Source organism: Panthera tigris, chromosome F3 (genome assembly GCF_018350195.1).
Source record: "Panthera tigris isolate Pti1 chromosome F3, P.tigris_Pti1_mat1.1, whole genome shotgun sequence".
Taxonomy (NCBI): Eukaryota; Metazoa; Chordata; class Mammalia; order Carnivora; family Felidae; genus Panthera; species Panthera tigris.
The window spans coordinates 27,687,194-27,713,438 of record NC_056678.1 but is presented as its reverse complement, the minus strand read 5'-3'; the positions used below and the strand labels follow the sequence as shown (position 1 = coordinate 27,713,438).

The window sequence follows — 26,245 nt, the reverse complement described above, 5'->3', positions numbered from 1 at the left end:
GTTCCCATCCTCCTGTCCTTCTTCCAAAGATTCTTCCAGGGGACAGAAGTGGTGATCCATTAGGGGCTGTATGACAGCATAGGAAAATCTCAAGGAATAGCTCTTATGGTCACTGTCTAAGAAGCTATTCACATGTAAGAAGTGTATGTCTGTTGTGGACTAAGTATATAGCAACATCATGGTATGAGAATCCTTTAGGATACTTAGCTAAAAGCGGATTCTTTTAATCTCTCTCCCAATTGCCTGTTGTTAGTACAGTCTATAGCAGAGAGATTAACATAAAAATAATTCTTTAATCTGCTCACTACTTTCTAATTCTTAAACACCTAAACCATTTCCAACAACCTCATTAGATTCCAGGAATTTCTTACCATTTTTGCTTTCCTTCAAAATCAAAGAAGCTTGGTTTAGGAGTATTACAATTTCCAACTTTGACCTATTTGAAGGGAGGGGGGAAAAAAATCAAGAACTTATTTTTCAAAGAAATACCAGAGAAACTTTTTATTTTCAAATTTATTATGTATACTTAGTAACTACAGATTAGAAAATATCTATATAAAATAACAAAACCTAACATTCTTCGCAAAAGCAAACAAAAACCAAACTTTAAATAAAGGCTGCTTTGGCTTACCACATAAAACAACTGTTGTCTAACACTGTGATACACAAAAAAACATGGGTAACAAACACTGGCATTCCTAAACTAGTAGACAAATTATATATGTAAGGCAAATTATAAATACAGATTATGTAATCCTTATTACCATTTATTCTATTGAAGAATTTTTAAACAGGCAAAAAACAAGATTTATAGTACAATTTATCAGAATTCATAACATTGTTTATGCTGCTTCTCATTACATTATTAGCATTTTCTCTCTCCCAAATTCCAGGATAAAGCACACTGTTTGTAAAGTATCCCATTATGAAACTAATCAGTACAAATATAGATGCTGAAAGCCGTGCAAAAAATTTTCAAGGGTTTTTCAACAACAATATAAATTCTATCTACTCCACAATAATCTTTTCTTGTTTGTGGTCAATACTTATTTGTAAAACCTCAAATAACATTTGTAGTAAAACTATACAATAATTATTTTCATTGTGAATAAACAAATGAAATTCACACAAGTGTAGAATTCATTATACAGCCCCTGATTCCCACTGGCAGAAGTAATCTCTCTTTCTGATGCACTCTCACAGCATTTATTCTGTATATCTCTGAAAGCACTTTTCACTTTTACCTGGTATTAGAAAATTTTGTGTAAAGTCTCATCTTTCTGTCAGAACACAGCCGCTAGGAAACCATTCCTAACACATTCATTGCACCTTATATAATGCCTAATCTAAGGTTGTTAAAAATGCTTGATGAATGTGGAATGAATATGTTAGGCACATGTTCAACCAAATATCTATTTTTCCTAATGCTAAATACCACAACCCGACCCCATCTACTTCTCAGAGACCTACTCAGTATCTACTATTACTCTTATACACTTGAATTTTGCTAAAATCAAACTGATGGTCTACTCGCTAACCAGGCAGATCTACTCACTGCTTTAGGGATTTTTATTCTGTTTTGCTCATGTTATTGCCCTCACATGAAATGCCTTCTCTTCCTTCAGCCTTTCAAAATGCTACACCTTTTAGTCCCACTCAAAAGTTCAGATGTAAGAACCCTTTCAGTCTACAATGATTTCATCCATCTCTGAATTCATAACAATAATCATCTCTATCATTTGTTTAGCAAACAATCACATGGCCCTCAGATGAATATTAAAATGTACCTTTACACAGGAGTAGATCTTTTATAATGGGACCAAAAGGGGAAACAGTGAGAGAACAGGAACTGCATTTCTTGATCACCATAAAACAAAAGTTTCACACGTTATGTCAAATGGGCCACACAACCCATTTGCCTGTTAGGTTTGCCATTACAAACTCATTTTATAAATGAGTACAGAAAAACTGAGGAGGGGTGCTGGAGTTCACACGTTACATTAGCAAATCCTGAATTAGTAGTCAGGATTTGAATTTAGGACTGTTTGCCTCCGAAGTCCAATATTCCTTTTCTATACCACTTTGCTTTACATACCACATAGAATCTAGGCTTCAGTTCTGGCATCTCTAAAATCACCCAAACTGATGGATTATTAGAAGCATAAGAGAAACTATGACACATCATAAAAACAGCTGCAGTTACTACCTTTGGTTTTTATCCAGACACCAGCCAGTGGCAGAAACAAACACCAATATCTATTCTCCATTTCTCCTACATGAAATCTTGGCCAGACACATGGTCATCCAGCTAAACATTACATGTGGTCACGCAACTTAAGCCCAGGTTCAAGGGACGAGATGTGTGTGAAAGTGATATAAATATCTTCCTTAATGGGGTGGCTGAGTGGCTCAGTTGGCTAAGCGACTGACTTTGGCTCAGGTCATGATCTCGTGGTTTGTGAGTTCAAGCCCTACATTGGGCTCTCTGCTGTCAGCGCAGAGCCCACTTGGGATCCTCTTTGCCCTCTCTCTCTCAAAAATAAACAAACATTAAAAAAAGGAAAGAAAAGGGAGCTTGTCCTTCCCTTTCCCTGAGCCCTCCCTCACTAGAACATGCATGTGGTGATGGTGAGCCATCTCTGGCCAGGAAAAGAGGATCTAAGGGGAACAGTTATAAAACTTTTTGGTCTCATGATGCCTTTATTCTCTTAGAAAATGAGGACCCCAAGAAGCTTTATGTGAGTTGTCTCTATCAATATTTACCATATTAAAAATTAGAAGACTTCTTAAAATATGCATTAACTCATTTAAAAATAAACTCATTAAATTAATAACAAAATTTTATAAAAGTAACTATATGAAGCAAAAAAACTTTATTGAGAAAAGTGACATCGTTTTACATTTTGCACATCTCTTTAATGTCTGCCTTAATAGAAGGCTGTTGTATTCTCTTATCTATTTCTGTATTCAATCTACTGCAATATGTTGCTTTGTTTGAAGTATATGAAGAAAATGCAGCTTCACACAGATTTGTTGTTAGAAATGAGAGAAGAATTTAGTAGCATTTTCAGATAACTGTGGATATTCTTCTTTGATACCACACCAAAACTCAACAAGTGGCAGTTTCTTTAAGGTTAGATGCAATGGGGACTCTGAGGTCCTATCAATGAACTTTTCATACTGTTACAATAAAATCCATTGTCTGACTTGCACTTCGTTTTTTTTTTTTTAATTTTTTTTAACGTTTATTTATTTTTGAGAGAGACAGAGCGTGAGCGAGGGAGGGGCAGAGAGAGAGGGAGACACAGAATCTGAAGCAGGCTGCAAGCTCTGAGCTGTCAGCACATAGCCCGACATGGGGCTCAAACCCACAAACCACAAGATCATGACCTGAGCCAAAGTCGGAAATCCAACCGAGCCACACATGTGCCCTAACTTGCACTTTGAATGGATCTTTTACTCACAGTTTGTAACATTTCATGCAATATTTGGAAAATATGGTTCACTGAGTTGTGCATTCCTTCCAAATGTTGACACAGTCCGTTACACAAAAGCAAAAGTTTTCAATCATTAAAGTCACCATTAATCTCATCAAAAAGTTTTTAAGTATTAGGAAGCTGTTTGGTTCATACGGCAGATACAGATTTTCCAAACTACTAATTTTCACTTGAAGGTTCAAATGTTACCATTGGCAACAAATACTAACAGCTTTTTTCCTTAAAGTGACTGGCTCACTTTATTCACTTTGAAGAAACTATCCCCCAAATACTCAAATTTGAACAAGCATAGTTTATCTGTGACTTGTTCTATTAAGGAAAAATGATATTTCATGAAAAAACTGGATAGCTCAGCTTGCAACTCAAAAATTACACAAGTGTTTTTCCTCAAAAATAGCCAATATAATTTAGTGTGCAGAAGTGCCTTGGGTGTACCCTGCATTTCATCACACACAATACTAAAGACTCCTACTCAAGAATTAATATTAATAAAAATCAATGATTTTTACTGCTTTATCAAAGACATTTTTAAGTGAAATTGGATTTTTTTTTTTTACTCTGAGTACACAGTGGTAAAAATACCAGACTACTAGTATAGTTTGCTGCCTCTGCCTTGATTCGTACGGATGCATCACCAGTTTCATCACATAGAAAAAAAGCAAACAGTGTATTAGTATTATTACAAAAATAGTTTTGACCTTACAGATCTCCTGAGAAAGTCTCAGGGATTCTCAGGGATCTCTAAACCGTAATTTGAGAACTGCTGCCTTGAGGGATGACAGAACTACAGGACAGAAAAAGACCAAGCCCCTGGATGATCTCATGAAGCAGAGCCACCCTACCAGCTCTAGATCACCTACCTCCACACCATTATGTGCAATGAAAATAAAAGTTCAGCAGCTGACCCTGTATTCTGACACAGAAGCTTTTGTATTCCCAAATTCAAAGAACAGTTCTGGATCAGAAAAGACTGGAAAAATAAAACTACAGGATTTTAGGACTTGATGAGCAACAGTTTCCAAATGATTAAATAATGAATCATGAGCTATAAAGCAGAGTTATAAAAGGTACCATTTTAAAAGAACATCTAAACTCTGTTCTCGCTGATATATATAATACATCCAGTGCCTTGAAAGAGAATATTTTAACAAAGGGTGCTAATAGCAAATGCCAGTGAATCATGTGACCAGGTTAAAGTAAGAGAACATGCTGAGTATCCTCACTGTGCTCATGCTGAAGGCTCCTATAAAATAAAGCCAAAGGAGTTTGAAATTTTCATTGTCCTAGAGTTTTCACAGGTGTCAATTAGTTATCTTTTGCTGCTAATGCAGAGAATCAAAAAACTGTTAATTTGTGTGATCTTTTTGAAACTTCACTAAAAGATGATTTTGGAGCTACAGGCTTCTCTGAAACTAAAAGAGCTACTATGTTAGGTAAGTTTAGGGCTCTGCCCAAGAAAAGAAGATTCACAGCTCAGCTTATTTTTATCATCTTCCTAGGGACAACTTTACCTCATTCAGCCTACAAAATACAGTGCTATTCCAAAACAAAATTGTTTCATGAGAAATTGATTCATGATGCAGAAATTATATTGGAATTTCAACTTTATTACTCTATCAAAGATGCTATTTTTAACACTATCTCAGGATTCTGTTAAAAGTAAAATAATTATAAGAAATTGATAAAAATTGTGTCCCAATGTCATATCTAAGTAAACATAACCTTATTCTCTAATAATGAAAAATTTTATTTCCAGATACAAAGTATTTCTAAACACCTTAACATCAAACTCTTATAAGGGTGAGGGGCACACCTCTTTCAGTGTATCTGGATGGAGTATACTTGAAACAGAATCGTTACCAGCTGACAGGTGACTGCAGTTCACTGGTAACTTAGAAATCAGATATTTAATAATTATGACTCTAATATCAGTAGATAAGGTTATGTCCTAGAAAGAAAAAGAATGTTCTCCAGCGAATTTATAGGAAAAGTCTTATACTGCCCAGAGAATTATTATTCAGACATGTTAAAGGTCCTAGGACAACGTTCAATAAACTCTTGTTAAATCATTGCACATCTCATTTTAACATTATTTGGACAGGGTAAATAACCAAAGAAAAATTAGATATCCACAACTTCTGCAAGAAAGCAAATTTCAAGGCCAATTCAGGGGCAATTTTCATTCAACACTATTATATCATACGTATCTACGGCTCTCTCAAACCACTTTAACTGATATTCATAACTGAAATTCATCAATCTTCAAAATTCATCAATGCTCTACTCAGCATATTCCCTTGAAGAATACAGACGGACCCTCAACTATTTTTTCTAAAAGGAAACAGGAGGAAATAGATACCAAGAAGCAAAAGACAGGGGAAAATTTTTTAGTAAAATAAAATGGACTATTACCCAGAACGTCATTGCTTCCAGTGTTCCAAAGAGATGGAGTCTTCCTAAAATGTTATTTAACTCTTGTTAGCAATTTTTCACACGTTTAAATCTAGATGCCTCATGTAACTTTTTAAGTCTCTTAAAGGCAAATACCATCATGGTTTTCTTCTTTGCACTCCCTGAAGGCATAACACCCAAGTGTTTTGCACATAAAAGATGCTGTGTATTGGTTGATTATGATAAAGCAATTAATTATTTTTACTTCTGGTACCTTTGATTCTTTGAATGATAAATTAAATATGTCTTACATGACATTATGATTATTATTTCCAGGTAAAGTTCAGAACCTTAGAGAGAGTCCAGGAGCTACAACCTAGTTCTAGTTCTGATTTTCTGTATGACCCTAGGCAAGTTATCTACTCTTTTTGGGCTTCCCTTTCCTGCAAAAGAAGGGGATTATTTCACCTGGTGTTTACTAGCTCTAACATTTATATAATTGTATCTAAGAGAAGCATATTTAGCCAAAACATAAGTCTAATATATTTAGGACTTTAAAAATCACAATAATAAAAGTGGTAATACTTTATTTTGTATTGCATCACCCTTTTATGACAATTATATAATTTCCTCGGATCTCACAATTTTTTTTAACATCACTTCCATATGACCATATTACTTCCATAACTACCTCCATATGACCCTTAGCAACAGTGAATGATAAATCTTATTTTCTCATCCTCATTTTCTAAAGTTGGTAAAAGCATAAGTGCATGGTCATTGTGCAAGTCTGAGAAGTCGTAGAAAACTGACATTCAATGTCCAGTGAACCTTCATCCCTAGGATAGCAGATCGGTCCTTTCCAAATTCAGAATGATGCTATTCCTTAATAGATGATTAAACACACACACACACACACACACTTAAACCTAGCCATTACTATTAGTTTTTGGAGGAAAGAGGTCTCCTATGGCTCTCCCGCACCCACCCCTTCCCTGGGACTTTACCTGCTTGTACCTGGCATACAGGTACAAGAGCTGCTCCCTGCTGGCCACTTGAACCAGGCCTTGGAGGTGCGCTGCAGCCTTCTCAAAGAGCTCGGTCAGGCTCCCGGACGCCTCGGTCTCGGGGCTCTGAAGGGATTCTACATCACCGGAGTCGTCCCCCGAGCTCAGCTCGCCGCCGCTGTCGCCCGTGGTGGCCCCCGCGGGCAGGAATGGCGAGGCCATGAGTCCTTGCTCGGTCCGTCCCTCTGTGTCCGCTCGGTGCTCCTCAGACCGGGGGTAACGCCGGCTCGGGGGCCTGGCCCACCAGTCTCGGTCCCGAGCCCGACCTCGAGTCGGACCCGAGCCCACTTACTCTGCGCTGCCTCACGTAACTCTGCCTCGCTCTCACTTCGCTCCCGGGCGTGCGGGGCAGGCTCCGCTATTCTTGACGGCTCTGCCCGGCCCAGCGGGTCTCCCCCGGCTTCCTCAGGCTACCAGCGCGCTCTGGCTCGTCCCGGGTCCCTCCACCGGCGAGCGAGTCTGGGGGCTGCGCAGCTGAGAGATCGGGGAGGAAGGGCTGCAGGCGGCGATGGCCGGGAGGCGTGCGCGCCGGGCGGGGCGGGGCGGCGTGCGCGCGAGGCGGGGCAGGACGGGGCGGCGTACGCGCCTGAGCACGCGTCCGAGCACGCGCGCGGGGCTAGGCGCGGAGGCGGTCTCGGCGTTGGACCCGCAAGGGCGGGCGTTCCTGCGTTGGGCGCCCTCCGCTAAGGGGAACTCGCGGGGGCGCGCTAGAGATACGGTGCTCGGAGAAACTGTCCTCGATCATCGGGATGTCTGTTAATCGTTTTGTTGAAATTGCTAGTCACAAAGTCTGGAACCTGTTCTCGGCATAGGCCATCGGGAGTGGGGAAGGAGGCAGGCTATTTGGTAGTGTAGCGATGGGAGCGGAGTCGCGGAAACACGGAGCTGAGGACGAAGGTTCCGCTGTACCCGCCTCCAGGGGTGTGTGACCCGGGCGTCCCCAAACTGGTCTCCGATCCCTGCACAAACATCTGTTGCTTGAGAACTTAGCTCTAACTTGAATAATGAGTGAAAATTTGGGACCTGGGGCCTTCACCGCCTAAATCGCGTGACTAATTGGTCGACCCACTCCTCTCTGTCTCGCTTTGCACGCCCGTGGGACGCCCCACTTCCCTGGGTGGTACTGGGACGCCCCATCTCCCTCCCCGCCATTAGCACTTGTCTTCTCTGACAGCTTTTGCCACTGTGCTTTGAAGACACTAAAGTGAAACCAAAAACTGAGACACAGTTCTGCCCTAAAGGAACTTACACAAAACTACACAAAACCTAACCTGATGGTAACAATTAACTTTCACTTAGTAGTTATTATATCCCAAGTGTTGTAAAACAAAAACGAAAACATTGTTCATTTAGTACTCAAAACAATGTAATAAGCACCATCAGATTTGGTACAAAGAAAGTGTTCTAAGGAGCGGTTATTGGGATAGTTGGGTGGCTCAGTCCGTTGAGCATCCCGTTCTTGATTCCCACTCAGGTCACGATACAATGGTCGTGGGATCAAGTCCCTCCACCAGCTCCACAAGCTTGGAGCCTGCTTAAGATGCCATTCTCCCTCTGCCCTTCTTCCCCGCTCACATGTGCTCTCTCTCGCTCTCTCTCAATTAAAAAAAAAAAAAAAAGTGGTTATCGACCATTTGGGGTTAGACTTTATGCAGGTGGACATGGGATAAAGACAGGTGAGAGAAGAAAGAAAAGACAGGAAGTTGTGAAGGCTTTGGTCAGGATTCAACAAATATTCTTTGAGCATCTAGAATGTGCCACTGTCAGTCTCTTGCTCTCAAAGCACTCAACCCAAGCAAGGGATGGCTGAGAACAAATTCTTACAATTAAAAAGTGATAATAATAATAACTCATTGAATCCCTTCTTGTTTAAGGTACTTAATCCTTACTACTAAAGGTAGGTACAGTTATTTCTACTCTGCACATAGGAAATCAGCAGAGTCATTGAATAACGTGCCTAAGGTGCACAACTAGTAAGTAGAGAATCAAGGAAAAAGTCAAGTTTCATCTTTTTCTGTATTCAACAGCAGTTTAAATAACATGGGACTAAAGCAGGCAAAACTCTTTTATGAATATAAGCATACAGCAATTCCACTTTTACCCGGCAAGAATGCATACATGTGTCCACCAAAATACATGTACCGGAACATTCATGGCACCATTATTTCTATACTGCTCCAAACTGGAGACTCCCAAATGTCCACCAACAGTCGAATAAAACTGTAGTGTGCTTACACAATGGAGTACTACTTAGCAGCAAAAATGAACTACAGTAACATACAACACACGAATAAATCTCATAATGTAGAACCCAAGAAGGCTGACACAAAAGAGCTCATATGCTTCCATTCATAAAAAGCTCAAAAGCAGGCAAAACTATTCTGTGGTGTTAAAAGTCAAAAGACTTTTAGTCTTGAACTGAACCCTGGTTACACCGGTGTGTTCGCTTTATCAAAGCTCACTTAAAATGTATACTTTTCTGTATGTACACTGTATTTGAATGAAAATATAAAAAATAACGTGAAAGGGGTGCCGGGGTGGCTCAGTCAGTTAAGCATCCGACTCTTAATTTCTGCTCAGGTTATGGTCTCATGGTTCACGAGTTCAAGCCTTGCATCAGGCTCTGCGCTGTCTACTCAGGATTCTCTCTCTCCCTCTCCCTCTGCCCCTATCTCTCACTCAAAATAAATAAATAAACTTAAAAAAAAACTTTTTAAAATAACGTATGAAAAGGAAAAAACATGAAGAGTCCCTGACATTCAGAAACTGGCCTGACACTCACAGTTAAGCCGTATTATTCTCCTATAGATACAAATAACCTCATGAAATATCAACCTTGGACAAGGTATCATTGTAAAAGCATGATAAAATAAGACAAAACAAAACACTTCATAAACTTGTCTAAATACAGACAAAAACAATATCACTCTGCCCCACAAAATACCAAACACCCTTTCTATTGGCAAAAATGAATGATTATTACTTCTTTACAAACTATAGCTTTATTCTCATGTTAGTCTTCTCTCCCTATAGATAAGATTTATTGAGATGCCCAATCATGGAATTGTCCTGGCTTTCTGATAGCATCCAATTGAGGACAAGTCCCTGTTTCTTCAGACTCTACCTCAAGTCACCAACCAAAGCCCAAATTCTGTAATAGGTGTTTTCTGAACATCTTCTTACTGAGCCAGCCCATGGTTCCCCATGGTGTGTATTCTTCCTTGTTGCAACAAGAAATAAATACAACTGGGTTTACTATAGCTGACTTCCTGATTTCAGCCTCCAGCTGAAGGGCATTGACACTTGACAACATTTGATTTCTTGAGGGTTCTGTGAAAACTCCAAAACTATCAGGATCTGGCAACTTTGAGAAAATAAATCTTTTACAGTTGGTGTTTCCCTTCAAGCATTTCTTGGGAACTGTAGGGAAATGAATACGTTTTTCTTTTTTTTTTTAAACACTTTTTTAAAATTTTTTGTTAACGTTTATTTATTTTTGAGACAGAGAGAGACAGAGCATGAACAGGGGAGGGGCAGAGAGAGAGGGAGACACAGAATCTGAAACAGGCTCCAGGCTCTGAGCTGTCAGCACAGAGCCCGATGCGGGGCTCGAACTCACAGACCGTGAGATCGTGACCTGAGCCGAAGTCGGACGCTTAACCGACCAAGCCACCCAGGCGCCCCTGAATATGTTTTTCTGAATCTCAAGAAGAAATCAGCAGAGAAATTGGGAAGACATAAAATATCATAATTAGAATAAAAACTTAATCAGTATTAAAGATTAACAACCAATTTGGAGAGGTTATTGATTCAAAGGGATCCACTGACAAGTTAAAAACAATAGCAGGGGGTTGCCTGGGTGGCTCAGTTGGTTAAGCATCCGATTTCAGCTCAGGTCATGATCTCATGGTCTGTGGGTCCAAGCCCCACATCGGGCTCTGTGCTGACAGCTCAAAGACTGGAGCCTGCTTCGGATTCTGTGTCTCCCTCTATCTCTGCCCCTCCCCCACTCGTGCTCTGTCTCTGTCTCTGTCTGTCTCTCAAAAATAAATAAAACATAAAAAAATTTTTTGTTTTTGCTTTAAAAAAAAAAGCCATAGCAGGAAATGCTAACACCTGGGGTCCAAAGTGACCCAGGGAAAGGAACAATCAGGCAAAAAGTGGTCAAGAGCTAATCAGTCTTGCTGGTGGTGGTTGCCTTGGTGTACATGTGTTCATGGCCCCATCTGCTGCTAACAGTGAGTCATTTTGCAAATACAATAAATGTTAATAAGATCATGTACATGGTACACTTTATACACATTTTATGAGTGATGTTCTGAGAAATAAGTTTTGGAAGACAAGTCACTCCATAAACTGGCAAAGTCTTTAAGTGATTCTAAGTAGCACTATTAATTTGCTAAGAGATCCGAATGTTATAAGAATGCCATCCAACAATGTTTGCTAGCATTTTCCAGTGTCTGTATTCACTGTAGGTTACAGTTCTTTATAAGTACTTTAATAGGAAGAAGTGCAAAGAGAAGATTATAATATATTGCAACATGACATCCGGAATGTACCTACAACCTGAATAAAAGTCATACCAATGACAAAACTAAAGATAGGACAACCAAAGAAAACATTTTTGTTAAAAAACTAACTGGATTTAGCACAATTCAGGTTTTGTGAAACATTGACCTTTTTTTTTTACATTATCGTTAAAATATTCATTAATTCATCAAAACTGTTCATTCCTAATATGTTTCAGACACAGTATTAAAACCTAGGGATATCAAGATAAACAAGGTTATTATTCACGTTATTCTACTCCAGCCACATAGGCCCCTTTCTGGCTCTTCTTCAAATCTAGAATTATCTAGAATACTCCCATTTTAGTGACTTTATGCTTGCTAGTCCCTCTTTCTGGAACACTCTATCTCCAGATTTCTATGTGGTTTGCCCTCACCTCTTTCAGGTCTTTTTGCTCAGTTGTTGCATTAGCCAAACTTTCCTTGGCTACCTTACTAAAAATTGCAACTCCATCCTCCCAACACCCTATCCCACTTCTTTAGCACTTACTGCCACCCAGCTGACAATATGTTTTAGTCATTTGTTATATCATGTCTATATAAGTTCCAGGAAGGCAGGGATTTTCGTCTGATTTTATCACTGCTGTATTCCACAGAGCTGGCACATAGCTAAATCTTTATCAAATAGATAAATGAGTGAATTTATAAAAGACCTGGTCATTTTTCTTTAAGGACTTAGGAGAGTAAATGAATAAGGGCAATAGTACATGACAAGTGATGTGGAAAGGGCATGCCAGACAGAAGTAACATGAGCAAATGCACAGGGGTGCATTTGTTTTCACTTAATAATAAGATCAATAAGCAAACAGCAGAAGTGTAATTAGCTGATTTTCTCTCACCAACATAAACTAAATATTGGAACATATGTTAACCTACTCCTAAGAAGAAAACCTTGCTTAACAAAGGCTGCATTATCTTTTTTCTAAGCTTATTTATTTACTTTGAGAGAGTGAGAAAGAGAACATGAGCAGAGGAGGGGCAGAGAGAGAGGGAGAGAGAGAATCCCAAGCAGGCTCCACGCTGTCAGCATGGAGCAGGATGCAGGGCTCAAGCTCATGATCTTCAAGGTCATGACCTGAGCTGAAATCAAGAGTCAGGTGCTTAACCAACTGAGCCAGCCACCCAGGTGCCCCAAGGCTGCATTATCTTGCAAATGTTTAAAAGAATAGAGTTCTTATAGGTTAGTGGCTTATTTGTATGTCACTAATCAAATTGATGGTACTTAACTAGTAGGATGTAATCTTTTAGGCATTCTATGGCCCTTAATGCAACTCTTTTTTAAAAATGTTTATTTATTTGAAGAGAGAGAGAGAGCGCGTGCACGAGCATGCAAGCAGGGGAGGGGCAGAGAGAGAGAGGGAGAGAGAGAATCCCAAGCAGACTCAGTACTGTCAGCACAGAGCCCTACTCAGGTCTCTCTCTCCCCCAAACCACAAGATTGTGACCTGAGCAGAAGTCAAGAGTTGGATGCTTAACCTACTGAGCCACCTAGGCACCCCTAATCCAACTCTTAAGCACATTAATGGGACTCTAGTACATAGGCAGATAAGCAGATAGAGATATTAGACTATATTATCTGATTTGCATAATTTTGAAGTTCATTTGACCACCTTCAAATACAGGAATCACAACAGGAAAATCACTGCCCCGACCATGGAGTCCTTGTGAATTCTGTATGATGAGTAAAATTTAATGGAAACAAACAAACAAATGAAAACACATCCTCAAGTTCTCAGGAAGTTAGATATTTCCTACTAAAAATTAAAAAAAACTTTGATTAATTTTGAGACCCCTCCCCCCTAGTAGAGGATGTTTGATGGTAATGGATGGGCTTAACTCAGTGTAAGTAACAGAGATTTCTGGAGGATGTGTTTGTGGGTTTAGAAACTGACTTAATGGTAGAACCTTGTGTAATGCTGCTTAGCATTACATGAATTCAAATACAAGGGCAAATCATCTGCCACAAAGCAAAATAGGATTAAATAATAAAAGCCTAGCATACTCTTAGATATCAGTCCTGAAGAGATTCTACTGTGCTTGGTAAAATGAACCACAGAGTAATATAGAAAATCAGTGGGCTCAAGTAAGCGGGTAGTGATGGCTCACTTCTGGCCCACATTTGAAACATTTTGGTTGTTGTTGTTGTTAATATATTAACTAGTACATCAATGGTGCTGCATATTATATATTAGTATAATACGAAGGTGAAGTAGTGAAATAGTTTTACAATTTCATTGTTATTTTGACTTGCTGAAAATTAATCGACATTGAATTATTAAAATGCAGACTATTAACCTTTCAGGTAATGTAATACAGTCCACAGGCCAGAGAATCTGCTATCATTCTTGCAATCAAATAACTTAAATTTTAGTTGTAGAAACAAGATTAGGACTCATTAGAAAAATTATAAAATTAAATAAGACAGTAAAATTAAGTACTAAATCTCGTGGTGCACGCTGAAACAAAATAATGATAGGATTTTTTTGCTGGATATTCTCCCCCATAAAAGTCCTTTGTTGAGCAGAGGAGGAAGGAGCCCTTTAAACATCGAGTGACTTGCATGAGGCCTGATATATTTAGGTGGATGACCAAGTGGATCTAACACACAGATCTCCTAAAATGTATGTATGTATGTATTTTTGCTGAAGTATAGTTGACACACAATGCTATAGTCTGGGCCTTTTATATCTACTAAAACACACGGTGCTCAGTATTCATTAAATTAAAAGGGAGCTATTAGTCAATTGGCAGAAATTAATGTGAACTATGTGTAGGTGCATTAAAAGTAAAGATCTTTAAGGAAAGAATCACTGAACTTGGAACTAAGAAACTAAACATTTTTGTATCCATCTCGTTAATGTTATCTTTTTCTGGGTACAGTTACTAGGTTGAAGAATACAGGGTTAAGAAAACAAAAACATAACTAACACACTGCACCTCCATAAAATGTAGTTTCTTTATATGAAAAATGAGGCCTGTGGGTTTGACCCACTGACACTACTCTAGGTGGTTTAAGATTCCAGGTGGCTGCCATCTTGCGCGGCACCGGTGGAGTGAAGGTGTAATATAGATATTGACCACATGATGGCACCATAGAGCCAGGTTTGTTTTCTGCCGATCAGAGGTTTGCTAGAGTATCTTTGTCTTCGTGTTTGGGAAAGACACCCACCTTGGAAAAGGAATGGAGCAATTTTTTATGTAATTATATCTTTATTTTGAACAGAAGCCAAATCCTAATGGTGTTTCTTCTTTAGACTTAGAACCAAAGAACTGAGATTGAAGAGGAAAACAGACTTTGTTAAGATGTGCTTGGTTAAAAATGTCCTAATGAGTACACTTATTATTCTGAATGTCACAGTAAGAAATAGAGGTTATACAGTGTAGAGTGAGATAAGCTTAGCTCTGAATCTACGTCATTACCCCCTCTTTATTGTTGTTGGTTGTTGTTTTTGTTGCTGGATTTTCTTTTCTTGAAAAAAAACAGTTCTTGCACCTCACCCTGTTCTTCCAAATATTTGGGGGCACTTTAAGTTTAAAATTGACATTCTAAAATGCACATTAGAAGATAGAATATTTAGTAGGTATATCTTGACATGTGTTTATTAAAGCTGAAAAGACTTAGCAAATAAAAATATACCAAAATGTGAATTTCATATGCTGCATTTTCTTTCAGTTTGCATTCATCAAAATTGTTCGTCCCATTGTTGTTGATATTATCCACAGCTGAGCATCATCCTGGAAGAAATCATGACTTTGATGAATTTTGTGGCATTTAAAAATGCTTGCAAGAGTTCATCAGACATTAGTAATAAAAAACCAGGAATGGTTTTTATCATCAAGAAAATCTGGTCAGGCAGATATAATCACATTAACCAGTTTTGTTTATATTACCTTAAAAAGAGAAAATAACATTCAAGTAGTTTGCAATGTATCATTTTTTTCCAAAAACATCTTTATATTAAAAATTAAATTACCCGTTTATTTTTCTGATTGAAGCCTGATTGTAAGTTTTTAACTTCCATCTCTTGAAATGTCAAATGATCGTGTATACCTTTAAGCCATTGTTTTGACTGTAGAATTAAACCTCTATTCCTGATCCCCCAAATGGGTCAAGCAAATAGTAACATCTATTTATTAGAATTCATCAAGTATTGCTCAGAAATAACAGCACGATAAACCTTAGTAACAGAGATTCCGTCACACAATTCATGTATGCACATCCACATCACTGGCTATTATAATTGGTCTGAATATTAATGTTCCTGCTTCTGATTTTTCTCATGATAGCAAGTTTTCTTTAATCAATTGTTTATTATTAACATTTTCAAATATACAGAAAAATTGTAAGAATAGTAAAGAATCACCCAACTGTCTATCCCCTGAATTCAACAATTGTTAACATTTTTCCATATTTGCTTTATCTATCTACCTACCTATAATTTTCTGATGAACCATTTGAAAATCAGTTACAGACATCACGGTACTTCAAAACCTAAAAGCATAATGCCATTCTCATACTTAAGAAAATTAACAAATGACAACTAACATGTAGTCCTCTGTATTCAATTTTTCCTAGTTTTGCCAAAAAGGCTTTAAGTACACACATAATTCAAATCACTTAAAACTAAAATACATGGATATGTATGTATTATACATATATTAGCATATGAAAGCCAGAGCTCAGGTCCAAAAGGCTTTGTCAAAAAAAATCAAAGCACTTTATAGTGAAGGTGAATAATCAACAAGAATTTATTGACAACTGACCACATGTTAGTTACCATTTCTGATTCTATGAGTGTACAGGTATATACAATCACCAAAGGCATTGAGCCTGGGGCATTTGGGTGGCTCAGTCTGTTAAATATCTGACTCTTGATTCTGACTCGGTCATGATCTCACCGTTCTCGAATTCGAGAACTGCACTGATAACAGAGCCTGCTTCTGATTCTTTCTCTCCCTGTCTCTCTGCTTCCCCCCCCCCCCCCCCCCCCCCCGCCCAGCTCACATGCGCATTCTCCCTTTCTCTCTCTCAAAATAAATACATACATACATACATACATACATAAATACATAAATAAATAAAATAAAACTTTTTTTTTAAAAAAGGCATTGAACCGGGGCATCTGCTTGGCTCAATTGGTTGAGCATCCTACTTGGGCTCAGGTCATGATCTCGTGGTTCATTTCGTGAGTTCAAGCCCCACATCACGCTCGCTGCTGTCAGCCAGCTTTGGATCCTCTGTCCCCTTCTCTCTCTCTGCCCCTCCCCTGCTTACACTCTATCTCAAAAAGTAAATAAAATATTTGAAAAGGAAAAAAAAGGCATTGAGCCTACATTTGTGCTTGGTAAAACCAAAAGCCTAACACATTAGCAAAAGTTCCTGAAATCTCTTTTTAATTGACATGTTTTGTAAATGATTCAAAGAATCTCAATTTCATATAAAATATCAAGAAGATGAAAATGAAGTCCACATGTAATATTTTATCTTAAATATGTAATTTGTCCTTTGCTAGCTTCTGCACAGTAAAATAGCTTCCGTGTAATCGTCATCTTACATAGACCTAACTTTTCAGAAGGGCATGTTATCAATCATAAGTGAAGGTACTATTTGAATTATTTTGGTTACATTAAGTTGTCATGCTCTTTTGTTTTTAATAGTAAGGCCTATTTCATTTTTGTGTTTCTGTGCATGGTGCAGGGTGTTTTTTATGAAAAGACATAAGACAGAGAAAGAAAGGATGAGAGAGAGAAGTCTTGAGTTGCACACAACCCCAAAAAGTGACTGGGGGACACAACAAGGGCACCCAAAACAGGGGTGAACCATTATATAATTAAGAACGAAATGATGTACTGCAGACTGTTACTGCTACAGGAATTTAGAAAAGAGGAATGCTAATAAAGACATCAGGAAGTTCCAGAACTTCATGGAGATGGCAGCTGAGCCTTGAGGGATGGTCAGATTTGAATAGGAAAAAAAGAGCAAGAAGGGCTTTGCAGATGAGTGAAACCATGTGAGAAAAGCCATCAGAGCACACTTGTAAGAGAGTGGTTTGGCATAAAGGGAATTGATTAGGAGGCAGGGAGGGAAAAAGGAGTTAGGGGTGAAGTGATAAAGCCATGGTAAAGCAAACCTCACAGTTCCCTAGGATAAAGGAATTGTCTATTCCTCCATTTGTACCCTGCTTTGTCCCAAAAGTAATCTTAGGTAGCTATGATAGTCATTGTAGAAGTGTAAGAGTAGAATTCTGGATTGAAAACGGGTGGTTAGATTGACTTAACTAAGGGAGTTAAGAATAGAAAAGAGAGAGATGGATGAATTTGACATTAAGTCAATGGCTACGTCCATCTATTAACATGATATTCTGTTGACTATGGTTTTCCATCTTTTTCCTTTGTCCCTTTGTTCATCATAATATTCTTGGAACTTCACTGCTGAGTATTGACTAGAATAAAATCACATTGAAATCATATCATATTGAAATATTTCATAGTTATCCAAAGCATTTATTACAACTGAGTAATTAAAATAAACGTATTCTAGTATCTTCCTACTAAAGCCTTACAATCTATCTGGAGCCCAACCTTGGTCTCCCTGACAGATCCACCCTGACAGGTGCACATCCAAAAGAATTCCCTTTAGGGGGCACCATCCACCCATCTGAGAACTCTCCCCATTAACACTAAAGGTGTTGACTAGTTGGTTAGTAGAAATGGACACGAAGAATTTGCTGCTGATTTCAATCACAACAGGATAGGTTATGCGACAGTAATAAAAAAACCCTAAGCTTCAATGTCTTAATCCTATAAATCTGTGATTTCACCCACACTCTGTTTCTCTGCTCATCAGTGTCATCAAGAGAGCCATCCTGAGAGGACTCACCTTGACACTTACTTCCATAACCTCTAAAGCAGCAAAATAGGAGAATGTAACAAACTGTGCACTGGTTCTGAAAGGTTTCAGTAAGGAATGACATCACTTCTGTACCCATTTCATCAGCCAAAGTAAGTTACATGGTCATACCTAACTTGAAAGGGGGCAGAGAAATACAGTCCTATTATGTTCTTAGAAAGAGATGAATGCCAGACTATTTGTGAATATCTCAAGTGACATTCACTATCTTACTGGTTGTTTGGTTTTTTTTTTTCTTTTCTTCTTCCCTACCTTTTGTGAAAACATACTATTAAATGAAAAAAAAAACCCTGCCAGATAAGGTCACTTGCTGAATGATAAGAGATGTGCTGTTGCCTCATACATTATTCCTTTGAAAGTTCATTCTATGTAGTATTTGATAGTATTATAATATAATTTCTGCAAATATTGCCCAATCCAGAGACCATCTATAGTTTATGGAAAATATTAACTATAGTGAACATAATTGCACTGAGATGCATGTCCACAGTACCTTCCTTTTTTTCCATGGAAACCAGGAGACGTTTTGCAATTTATCAACAAGTGTGCTGCCAGATTAGAATTGAAGGCTTGCGTCCAACTCATTGTGCTTGTCCAGGCATGGTCCAATTATTCCTAATGTATGGAAGAAATAGCTATGTATTTCCCACTGTGCCTTTTAAACTTCAGCAGGTGGCTGAGTATTGGGCAGTGTGTTACATTGTCACCTTCCAGGAGGGGCAGTTGAAGATTTCCAGTTTTCAATATGGGAATGACAAGCATGCCTCAGCAGTTTGGAGGAATTAGTTATCTGATACCTTATAATACGTTAAGGCCATTGGCCTTGACATAGAAAGAGCTTTGCACATGCTTGCCACCTACCTGGGGTGTATTTACTTATTTTCTACTTTTAAAATGATTTCCTGTTTTGTTTTGCATTTTGCCACCTGCCCATTTTTAATTTTTCTACCTTGGAATTCCTTTCAAACATTTTTACATGTTGATGAAAAAGGTCATAGGTGGAGATGAGTAAGATCACACTTTGAGTTGTGTTTCCAGAAGAGCAGAAGTTAGGTTTGTCTTGTTTGCCACCGAACCATCATCTGGGATGGTTCCTCACACATGGGGCTCAATAAATACTATTGGATTAATAAACAAAGGAACGACAGAGAGATAGAGAAGACATTATTGGCTTACCTGCATGGTAGCTCTCTTTCTTTTGACCAGTTGCAAAAATTGTAAGGTGCTGGACTGGAATGAGAGATGGAGAGAATTTCTCAGTATTAAACTAAGCTAATAAGTCCACAGTTTTACTCTCTAATTATTTTAGTTGCTAGATTGTTTTCATCTCCCATTACTCCCTAATCATAGTCAACTTCTCAGCCAAACTGAACCACTGACTTTTCTCCAAATGGTCATGCTCCTCATTGAATTGTGTCCCTCCCCCAAAAGATACGTTGAGATCCGAACACCCAAAGCCTCAGAATGTGACCTTATTTGAACTTGGGGTGGTGGCAGATATCACTGGCTAAGATGAGTTCATACTGGAGTAGGGCTGGCCCCTACTCCAGTATGACTGGTGTCCTTGAAGGATGGTCATGTGGACACAAAGACACACAAATAGCATATTGTGTGACAAGTAAGGAAGGCAGAAAACTTGAGTGATGGGGCTACAAGCCAAGGAATGCCTGGAAACCAGCAGAAGCTGAAAGAGGTGAGGAAGAATTCCCCTCTGCAGGTTTCAGAGGAAGCATGACCCTACTAACTTGATTTTGGACTTGTATCATCCAGAACTGAGGCAATAAATTTTTATTGTTTTAAGCCACCCAGTTTGTGGTACTTTGCTACAGCAGCCACAAGAAAATGAATATAATCCTCATTCACAGAGGCTTTGTTTCTTCCACCTGCTCTTCACCCACACTGTCCATCTTGAGACCCTCCTTAATATCTCTTCTTGAGTAAAATCTCTAAATCATCTCCGAAATATTAGATGGGCTGGCTCCCCTCACTTCCTGTAGCACCTATGTCTATCATGGAGTAAACAGTGATGAGCAAGGAGAAAAGTCTGGAGACACTGCTCTGAAAGTATCCAGGTTAGAAGACATAAAATGAAGTAAATGAGTAAATTAAGGGGAAAGCAGATCGGTCACTGAGACCTGGAAGGAAAACAAGGGGGTAGGCCAAGAGTACAGAGAGCTTGTACACAAAATATTTTAAAAGGCAAAGTTAAAGTTCCAGAAGGGCTGCATTGCCGAGGCGAGCAGACACCATCCCGGGTTCCCTGGCAGAGAGGGGTCCTCCTCGCTAATGATACTATTCTGAGAAACTGCTTGCAGTTGAAATAAAGGCAGAGCCACATATGGCTCGGTTCAGAGAAGGTCTGAGAAGGAGCTTAGGGAGGGTTGTGCCAAAAAAATGAGGTCATGAGATAAAGATTTTGAGTTACAGATAAAAAGCAAACCCATTTTAAATGCACTTTGGATACAAAAAATAAAAAAGAAATAAGGCAAAAGAACACAGGCAGGACAGGAGGGAGGGAGGGGGGTCCTTCTGGGTATGCTTGTTATTTCTCTCATGGCCTTTTCGGTCAAGTCAATTAGATAATAAATTATGCATAACCATCGCTACTGGCATTAAAAAACACTTGCAGTGAGAAATGATGGATGTTCTGGTGACCCACGTAAATTTGCTCAGGGTCAGAACAATTGTTACAGCCTGTTGCTTAAATTTTTCTCCTGGTCCCTGCGGTCACCTCCTGGACCTGGCTACAGGAGGGAGTGACTGTCGGGTAGAATCAACACATATCTCTAGTGCAGTGCTTATCACTTGACATTTTAGTCATCTTTGTTGAAAAAGCAATAAGTAGCAATCAATTCATTGAGAATGCGTTAAAGAGACAAAACAGATACACACACCGGGACGGATGGGGAGAAACGAGAAGAGGCCATTTTATGGAGGGAAGGAGCTAGAAGCAAGCTGGGGGGCGAGCCACCAGGTGTGGGGTGGGAGTGGGGGGGAGCACGTGTGCTTCACCATCAGGCAGACTCTGAGTGCCAGCAAATTGGGCCTTCAGAACATTTGGGCAGGAGAAACATTTGACAGTTCAGAACAATCTTTTTTTTTTTTTGTAATTTTTTTTTTTAACGTTTATTTATTTTTGAGACAGAGAGAGACAGAGCATGAACGGGGGAGGGTCAGAGAGAGAGGGAGACACAGAATCCAAAACAGGCTCCAGGCTCTGAGCTGTCAGCACAGAGCCCGACGTGGGGCTCGAACTCACGGACCGTGAGATCATGACCTGAGCAGAAGTCGGATGCTTAACCGACTGAGCCACCCAGGTGCCCCTCAGAAAAGTCTTTTTAATAGTCATCATCTAATGTGTTGGCATTTATATTTATTTCCTGGTTTATAACTTTAACATTATGGTTTATATATTTTTTCCCTGCTTGGAGTGTTAAAGGTTTTAGTGAGGCTGTAGGTATCTGAGGCAGATGAAAACCTGGATTCTGTCCAGAGGAGTGAAGGGGTTGGAAGCCAGCACAATCGGTTCCAAAGTGAAGGACAAAAGCTTGGGGACAGAACCAGACTGGGGAGGAGAAAGCTGGTAGGAAGGGTGTGGTCACTGATAGGAAAGCTAGGAATAACAAACGAGTAGCAAAGTGAGCAAGTGAGGGATGGGTGGTCTGGAGAAATTCTGGAAACTTACGGCAGATGCTTGCAAATGGCAGTGAAGCCACTTGTGTGGGTGAACAGGTGTTATTTAAAGAGATAGGAAATGATGAATGGCGGCAGTTCAGCTATTGCCCTTGACAGGGCTGCTTACCGTCAAGAGGATGTCATGGGCAATGTGAGGAGGCTCAACAGTACCGTGGGAAGGAGTTAGCGCTTAAGAATAGCCTGCCTGCAGCAAAGGAAGCTTCTGTGTGTAAGGGGACTGCCGTGGAGGCTAGCCAGTGGGTAAGGGCTATGGCCTCTGGTGGCTGGGGCAATTATCTGAGGGGTCCCGAGAATTATGGGAGAGTCACTGCCGTGGTGAGCACAACATGACAGCAGTTGTGAGCCATCCTAGAAGGCCTTCCCCATTTGGAGCCAAACCATTTTTGTGCTATTCCTCATTTGCATCCTGTCTGTCCCTGAGGCTGGCGACCTGGGGAAACCTTCCTGTGGCACAGAGGAGAAGAAGGAGTGCCTGGAGTTACAACCGACACTCAGAGATCCTGGCTGTGCAAATTTAGCGGGTCCAGATTAACTAGAATGTGCTAGAGCCACTCCAGGTGAGTCAGCTTGACCTAACTTAATCAGTAAGTGATAGCAGAGGGCCCAGGAAAGACTTCATTCATATCAGCTCTTGGCTCTGGGTTGGTTAGTCCAATAACTAGAGGTGCTTCCCGATTTCTTCCAGGGACAGTTACGCATGTATTAGTGTAACCTGGACGTTATCAAGCCTGCTTCCCTTCTGAGGCTGCTCTTTCCTTTGATACTCACTGTGGAATTACTACGCTCCTTAATGAATCCACCACCTCTGGCTGTGAACTCCAGCTTCCTGCTCGGTCCTTGCTGCTTGCTTTCTACCTTCCCACTGGAGGTAGCCAAATGACCTGTCTCCTTTCTGTTGCTAAACACCACTAACACAAAGCAGTTGCACATAACAAAGTTTTCTGAAGAGGCTGTGGCGGATGAGGGCAGACAGAGCTATTAGAGCCTGGGGCAGGAAATAATTTCAAATGCAACATTAGCCATCATTATTCCTAGAATTGCATTGGCCATTCCCTCCACAAGGAATTTCTCTCTGGGTCCCTCCTTGGCACTCTCAGGGTGCCCCAAAGCCAGGGTTTGCTTAAAAAAGAGATCATGAAATATGCCATCCTTCTGTTCCATCCCATATACAGATGGCACTACCATTTACTAAATGCCAGGGACTTCACCCACCGTTTACATGATCTCATTTAATACTCCCAATAACACTGCAGGAGACACATTTATTTTACAGATGAGGAAACGGAGGCTCAGAAACGGTAACCTGGCCAGGGACACATAGCTGAGATTTGAACACAGTTCCACGTACTCTAAGTCCATGCTCTACACTGAGGCATTTGCTGCCTCCTTGCACAGCCGGATTGTGCACATAGCCTTAGGTCGTCAGAATTCAAATCTATTACTCGCCCCTTAACTCAGCAAAGCTTTCTGTGGAGTCAGGTAAAAATTTCCCTGACATTTTTGTCCATGCAATTGAATCCTTTCCCCAACAGCTCTCTCCCAACAACAACACTCCCTCTCCTGAGATAATTTCACATCCACTCTGATCTCCTTTCCACTCCATTGTCCCCCCTCACTGCTCTTCTAGATAACTTTCTGCTGTCTCTACTCCCCTCCTCCCAATTTCTCTGCTTTGTCAGCTCTTCTACAGAAAAGCCTCATTTAATACCAGGAACTTGGATCCATTTTCCCCACTTCCTTCTTGAAGCAGGTGAACCCAGCCCCATAGAAAAGGCAACAACAGGATCTTTAACTCTTACACGGAATCTCCCAGGTGTTTTCTTGGTGGCCCTAGGAGAGGACTCTTCCTAACCTGAAACTGTATCTTCTTCCTCTTATTTCCTTAGCCTTCTTGGAGCTGAGCTTGGCCCTCCATTAAGCCAGGACACTCAGCCTGCCTGAATCTTCGTGACTCTTTAATTACGTCCTTGCCACTGGTTGGGATAACAGCCACAGATAAGGGAGCACACATTCAAATGGAGTTGTGATGAAAACACTGAGGTTCCCCTCCCTGACCTTGCTCTGAAACACTGTAACACGAATCCACAGTCCAACAGAGACCTTAAATCAGGCAATGGTGAAAACCAAGAACTCTGCCACCCAAACTAAATCTATACTCCTCCAAGCACTGAGAGATTTGGATTCGTGAACCAATCAAGAGATTACTTTGAGTACTTGTTTGGTATGAGGCACACTATCAGGGCAATTTTTCTTAAACAAAAGAAAGGAAAGGAAGAAAGGTACACTTCACTGATGGAATTTACAGCCCATTTCCAGAGGTAGGGAATAAAAAGAGAATTATCCATACCAGAGAGGATACGCTGTATATGTGTCCTGCAAACAGTGAGGACTACAAAAGCTCAGAGGAGGCAGACAGCACTGCTCTACCTGGGAAAGAAAGACAAGTTGAGCCAGAGATGATGCTTGCAGGCACGTAGCCTTCCTCAGCAGGCCAGGAGGGGCAAGGGCATCGTGAGAAGCACATGAGCAGAGATGCGGGGGCTGGAATGTGCATGATGTGTTCAAGGGACAATGAGTCATCCCCTTGGCTTTCTTTACAGCTGCTACATAATAGTGGGCACCTAACAGGTTATTATTTCTTTTTCTTTTCTTAAAAACTGCAAAAATAAAGCGAGACCCAAATTCTCAGTATAGAAAATATGCCTGTGATGTCAGTGCCCAGTGACGCTGAGGAGGTGAGAATTCCTGAGCCCAGTATGAACTTGAACCTCGACAAAATTCTCACCCTTGCTTGCTGGAAACTCCATTTATTTAATGCTGTTGTACAGAAGTCTGTTCTTTGGAAATCCTGAAAATAACCTGGTCAAACCTTACCTCAATTACTAAGCACAGTGTCAGCAGCCAGTTTGCTTTGTCATAATTGATCACCAACTTTTATGCTGTTTTAAAATCCTTTAAAGCTATTTGGAGCCAGGAAATGTCTCTGAGGAAACTAATCCTGGTAACATTACCTACACAAATGGCTTTGTGACGGTACATAGGCAGTTGCTGTGGGGGTGGGGTGTGTTTTAAGGTGCAGTGCCCTCCTGCATTTGGGATCCTGCATTTGGGATCCTGCATTTGGGAATTTCTGGGTATGTGTTAAAGGTGGTGAGGTAGTTCCACCTCCAAGATGTTCAGTGGGAAGATTTTTTGCTTTTCTGGTATTTTCTACTGAAAATGTTGTTGTTTTTCACAGTGTTTTCTATTGAGGAATATTAGCTGCCTCTAACCCAAAACTTATGGGAAGTTCTTCTTTATGTATCATCTTTTAAAAATAATTTGTGACCCACCCCCCTTTCTGAAATGGTGACTATACATTTCCAGTGTGTTTAGAAAGGAGAGTGATTGTCACTTCATGATTTTAGCAAAACAAATGTTACCAAAGTGCTGAAGGAACAACCACTTGAGACATTGTGTTCTCTTAGTCACAGGCACATACTAGGAAAAATTCAACTAAGCCTCACTCCGGGGGTATTAAAATAGCCCTTTTCGCAGCTCAGAATCACATTTCAAAGGGTGCCTAGGTGCAAAGCTAGGCCAAGTATAACCTAGCCCCAAGATAGTGCCAGGAGTAATACGTTGTTTTCCATTTTGTTTTAAACAACAGAATGCAGCACGGAGATGGGAGCATGCAGAGAACTAGCAGGGAGCCACTGAGCAGCAGGGAGCTGGGTGACCTTGAGTAGGTCACCTAACCTTGTCTGGGCATCTGCATTTAGAAAATGAGGGGGAATGCCCATTGTGCTTAATGCATAATGACGAAATAAGAAAATATAAGCAAAAGCATTTTGTAAATGGCAGGTCTTTCCTACAGTACTTGAGGGAATCATTAGAGATGGCTATTTGGGGGAATGAGATAGGTGCAAAGCTTCTTTTCAAAAAAAGTTTCATACCTTCCATTTTATGTGATTTAAGTTTAGCGATTACAGGTTCATTAATTAATACCCTAAGAAAATACTGTTATACTATCACTGTGTCTTCTAAATGAACCATCTCTCTTTTCACTGCCATTTGCAATGTTCTCTATGGAAGAAAGGTGTTTAAAAGACAAATTACCTGGAAGATAATGGGGTG

At 40.0% G+C, this 26,245-nt stretch overlaps 1 protein-coding gene across 3 annotated transcripts in view; it reads right to left on the bottom strand.

Annotated features, from left to right (window-relative positions):
* ACBD6 (acyl-CoA binding domain containing 6) overlaps positions 1-7,481 on the bottom strand; it is a 203,191-nt gene extending 195,710 nt beyond the window's left edge. For all 3 annotated transcript variants that reach the window (XM_007096192.2, XM_007096193.2, XM_042975537.1), the window contains exons 1-2: positions 6,896-7,481; positions 372-436 (exon numbers count right to left, since the gene is read on the bottom strand). In XM_007096192.2, the coding sequence (XP_007096254.1) occupies positions 372-436; positions 6,896-7,117 (287 nt within the window). In that variant the 5' untranslated portion in view covers positions 7,118-7,481. The remainder of the gene's footprint in view (positions 1-371; positions 437-6,895) is intronic.
* Between the last annotated feature and the right edge of the window lie 18,764 nt (positions 7,482-26,245).